Below are 5,005 nucleotides of genomic sequence, written 5' to 3' on the forward strand. Positions count from 1 at the left end.
CCTAACTCCTGCTTCTGCCTCTAATATGTCTCTGACTAGACCTTCATGCCTGAGAAGGTGTCCTACCAACCTATCTCGCCTATTTTTTATAGAGTCCTCTGTTCTCCTATTCTTTCTAATACCTCTTCATTTCTAACCTTTCTTATCCACGTTATCCTCATTATCCGCTTATAACACCACATTTCGACCGCTTCTAACCTTTTCTTTTCCACCGCGCCTATTGTCTATGTTTCGCACCCATACAACGCCGCGCTCCAAACATACACCTTTAACAACCTTTTTCGAATTTCCAAATTAACCGTTCGCGAATATAGAAGTGACTTCTGTGGAAATTACAATTTATTTTGAGATTCATTAACAAAAAGGAGAAATAAAAATATTTGTGCAAGTTTCTCTATCGATTATTTTGAAACCTACGCAAGTATTTTTATTTAATAAACCAAATTAGAAAAAATATTTCTTTCATTTTCAGAAAGAATGTTAGCTAACGTGAAAACCAGTAACAAAAAAATGGCACATATCAAGAAATTACTTATATTGTTAAGTATTATGATACTGGGCGTATCGGCAGATTTAAGCAATAAATGTTGTAAAGATGATGCCCACTTAGTTATGAGAACTAGGCGATGCAGCGACGGTTCGAAGCCGTTTCTAGACTGCAATAAGTATCTCTACAAAAAGAAAAGAGGAGTTACTACATTCTCATTAGATTCTCACGAAAATTTAGTTATCGAAGAAAACCCCAACCACTCAGAATTTACAATAGAACACGGAAGGTTTGCAATTATTTTCGATAATAATAAACAAATAACTGATGCGTAAAAAAAAATCTAATTATTTTTTGTATTGTAGTTACTGCCTAGATAATCTAAACGATACGGATGAAAATGTTGCATTAATATGTTTCGACGAAAGCAATGAGCCCTTCTGGGAATTGAGGGGTGGCTGTGCAATTTTATCTATTATATTCATGATATTAGTCCTTATTGTATACTTTCTTGTGCCAATTTTAAGAGACCTACAGGTATAAACATATAATTCATATTTTTTACGTTAATGTATCTACAGGCTAATTCACCTTGTCGTTATTAGGAGTGTGCGAATATTGCAAAATTTCAAATTATTCCATGCGGATGGAATAGTAATATTCTCATTTTTTTTGGAATAAAATTCATAAATTCTTTTAATTTTGTAATATACAGTTATTGTATTATTAAGTAAGTCGATAATATTCAAAAATGCATAGCCTAGGTTGAAGAAATAATAGAAATGTGGAAGTCCCAATAATGAATGAAAATTTTAAACAAAAGTAAATCGACAAAATTCAAAAATCATACCCTAAATTGTAGAAATATCTGGAATGTGGAATCAAAACAATGTCCGAATTACCCCAATAATGGAAATCTTAAGCAAAAACAAATTGATAAAATTATAAAAATTATACCCTAAATTGAAGAGATATCAAAAATGTGGAATTGAAACACTGTCCGAATTAGCTCAATAATGAAAATCTTAAACAAAAACAAATCGATAAAATTCATAAATCATACCCTAGGCTGAAAAAACAAAAAAAGAATGTGGAATCAAAACAGTAGGAATTATGCTAATAATTAATAATCAAAACCGATGTTGTTTTTCCGTTTCGGGTTATAAGCACCAAGGGGTGTGACAGTAGACGGCAAGTATAGGAATAATAAAAATAAAAACCCTTTTTCTTCAAAGTCAGCGTATTCAAATAGTGAAAATAGTGAGGATTTGGATATTTTAAATGAAAGATGAGAATGAGATTCTGAAAACGTTGCCAAAAGAAAAGATCAGGCACGATGGACCAACACTGTCAAAAACGAAGAACTCAACCATTGTTACAAAGCAATTATATTTACAGAAGAAATTAGTGGTATTGTTCAAAATTTAACAATAATCTATGATAGTAATATTTTGGAGAATTTACGATTGCGGTGCAAGTTGGACTAAATTGCAACTTTTGATGAGATTAATTGTATGCAAAGTGGGACTAATCTGAATTTGCTAGTGTTTTGTCTTTAATTATTTACATTTCGATGCCTTTATGAAACATTTCAAAATTAAAGTTAATAAAATAGTATTTATGATCTACAATGAGCCAAGTGCAACTACCCTATTTTCCATTTTATCCATAGAGAAAAGGTAAACTCTGATAATGTAATCAATATTTTAATGAAATAAAGTCCCGTAGGCACATTAAGTATTTCCTGTTCTATTGGAAGGGGGGAGGGGGGCTCAATAGAAAACCAATATTAACATTATTGTCCAGAAAAATTAATTTTATTCGATATTTTCGAAGTATACGATAGCTTTTCAAATAATTCAATACTTTTAGATAATTCGTGTAGTACTATTCGACTCGAGCACTATTCGCACAGCCTACCTGTCATTATTGCAATAACATGAAAAACTTTAAGAAATTTTTAACAGTGGTTAATGTTTAGATAATATTAATCAATTTAATTACAAATTAGCTACAAATTATCTCAAAAGAATGAGGAAAAATTGTCACGCCCTCACCGAGAATTGAATCCGGGATTTTATCACACAATCTGTAACCTGATAAATACGTTTCATCCTGATCGCTGCTGTCACCTCTCGTAGCTTAGTGCTCAAAGCATTGGTGTGTAGTTAAAGGTCCCTGGTTCGATTCCCGGCGAGGGTGTGACAGTATCAACTATTTTTCCTAATTTATTTTAAGGTAATTCATAGTGAATAAAAATTAAATTAATTTTCACATTAATAGATATTGCAATAACAATTAGAAAATAATCAAATAATTGTACAATTGTAGGGAAAATGTACAATGCATGCCGTAGCAAATTTAACTATGGCTTTTGCAGTTCTTGCAACTGTGCAACTCGGACGTTTTGACTTTCCAGCGTGCGAAATACTAGGTTTTAACATATATTTCTTTTTCCTATCGGCATTCGCGTGGCTAAATGTGACCTGTTTTCATGTATGGAGAAATACAGTGTAAGTTTGCTTTAATTCAAAACGTTGCCGTACAACTATCAGAAAGAAATTAATTTTCTGAATAATTTTCAGACGCCCTACCACACCTTCAAGTCCTAAGTATCTGTACTGGATTTCTATAGCTTATGGTTATGGTATTCCCCTAACATTCCTTACAGGAGCAATAATTTCCCATACTGTGCCTGGAGAACATCTTAAACCTGGCATAGGAACCAACTCATGCTGGTTGTCAGGTGAGCTTTCGATAAAAATCACATCAAGTTTAGACTAGTTGAACCCGTCCAAATTTGGACGGATGTCTACCGCTGCCAATAGTGCATAGGTAGCTTTTGTTGCACAACACCTACTGGTCTTATCTTATCCCTGGTATATAAAAGCACTTTACATGTACCAATAAGGTAAACATTTCCTCCGACAACATCGAAAGATTGGTGTTTTTTAATCAAAAATTCCAATTAAACCTCAACAACACTACTATACATATAACATGCATTTTAATTGAAAACAAAATAATTTGTTTAACGCTGAAAACCTTATAATGATAATGATGTTGATGCCTAATAATAGTTACAAATAATTTTTAACGAGTGCACGTTCTACTAGTTTTTTTTTACAAGAGCTTCTGAAAGTTACCCTAATTTATTGAAGTACTTACAATATTATAATGATACTTTTTAATAGGTGAAAAGGCAAGCTGGATCTATTTTTACATGCCAATAACTTTTGTACTGGTCACAAATATCATAATGTTCTGCTGGACTGGTACAATACTTTGGAAAACAGTTGGAAGTAATTTCAGGCAAAGTCACAAGCTGAAGGTTCTCAAAACAAAGTACGTAATAGGTAATTTTGTATTTCCAAATAGATACCTACACATACGTTAGATTTTATGTTAAAAAAGGGAACCTTTTTTCTTATTCTATCGTGATAATTGTTTAAATTGTCGTTAATCTGGAGCCGATTAAACATGAACAATAAAGAACAATAAGTTCTTAGTGAACAGTTTACAAAAACTATCGAATGTGGATCGCGATTTAAAACTTATTAGTTCTCTTCAGCACGCCCCATATGCAGTTTCGATAAATTATTATCAAACCGATAAAAGCAAGATATAAAACTATAAAGTGAATACTGCGTACGTATTTCGCTCACGTAAAAGCAAAGTTTGTCAAGTCGGGACTTGTTCCTTTGGTAAGATATAACTTCGTGTATGCTATGGAACATTAGAAATATCTAAGCCTTACTAAGGATATTAATCCACTAATTAGAAAAAGAAAAAAAAGATTTTGTTTTTTCGTTACATCTTACATTAGGGGCTGTACGTAAACAGTAAGTAGTAAAAGGATATTCTGAACCATACGGCAATGTGGTTTCTTATTATTAACAAGAAATAAAAGTGTTTATTTAGTGGATCAAAAAAATCAGACGGATTCCCTTCTGACTTACAGAGGCAAACATAAAAAATATTACAAATCTGCTTTAAATCGTCCGTGTTAAGTAAGAATTCCAATGACTACTAAAGTCAGTGCTGCAGCATTAACTTTACAAAGGACCCCGCTAGATCCTTACGGAAACTGGCAGTCTTCGAAACTTCGGATTCGACTTTAAGGGACTGTGTCTCAAAAAGTCGAGTTTTTACAGCTTAGTGCCCATTGAGACTTTTGATCTATACATCGAAAACCACCAGAATCCAAAAAAATTTCATATAATTTGGCAGAGAGCCATTTTCCGAAGAGATATAGCGGAGTCATTAAAGAATCCAGAATATTAATAGTTACTGATCAAAATGTTAATAGCATAATGACTAGTTGTTCCTAAAAAGGTCCAGTCTCAGAAGAATTGACTATGAAAATTTCGTTTTAAAAACGTTGTCGACTGTTTATTGTAAGCGGGAGGGGTCCAAGAATAAATCACGTTAGACCATGTAGCGAAAGGGGGGTGGTTAAAAAATAGCTAAAATAGACCAATATGATTTAACAATAATCTATGATAGTAATATTTTGGA

General features: G+C 32.6%; 1 protein-coding gene across 1 annotated transcript; it reads left to right on the forward strand.

Annotated features, from left to right (window-relative positions):
• Window positions 1–394: 394 nt before the first annotated feature.
• On the forward strand, window positions 395–4,931 carry LOC112905542 (G-protein coupled receptor Mth-like). The gene is made up of 5 exons (XM_025978157.1): window positions 395–776; window positions 853–1,024; window positions 2,819–3,000; window positions 3,073–3,233; window positions 3,682–4,931. Exons 1-5 carry the CDS (start codon window positions 478–480, stop codon window positions 3,882–3,884), a joined length of 1,017 nt encoding a protein of 338 aa, XP_025833942.1. The 5' UTR covers window positions 395–477; the 3' UTR covers window positions 3,885–4,931.
• Window positions 4,932–5,005: the final 74 nt, after the last annotated feature.

Source organism: Agrilus planipennis, unplaced genomic scaffold (genome assembly GCF_000699045.2).
Source record: "Agrilus planipennis isolate EAB-ADULT unplaced genomic scaffold, Apla_2.0 scaffold443, whole genome shotgun sequence".
Lineage (NCBI taxonomy): Eukaryota > Metazoa > Arthropoda > Insecta > Coleoptera > Buprestidae > Agrilus > Agrilus planipennis.

What these genes read in the sequence shown, in the direction of transcription:
- LOC112905542 (XM_025978157.1), top strand. Translation starts at nt 478, where the DNA reads ATGTTAGCTAACGTGAAAACCAGTAACAAAAAAATGGCACATATCAAG. An exon ending in CAATTTTAAGAGACCTACAG is followed by an intron (nt 1,025 to 2,818) that starts GTATAAACATAT and finishes GTACAATTGTAG; the next exon opens with GGAAAATGTACAATGCATGC. An exon ending in CAACTCATGCTGGTTGTCAG is followed by an intron (nt 3,234 to 3,681) that starts GTGAGCTTTCGA and finishes ACTTTTTAATAG; the next exon opens with GTGAAAAGGCAAGCTGGATC.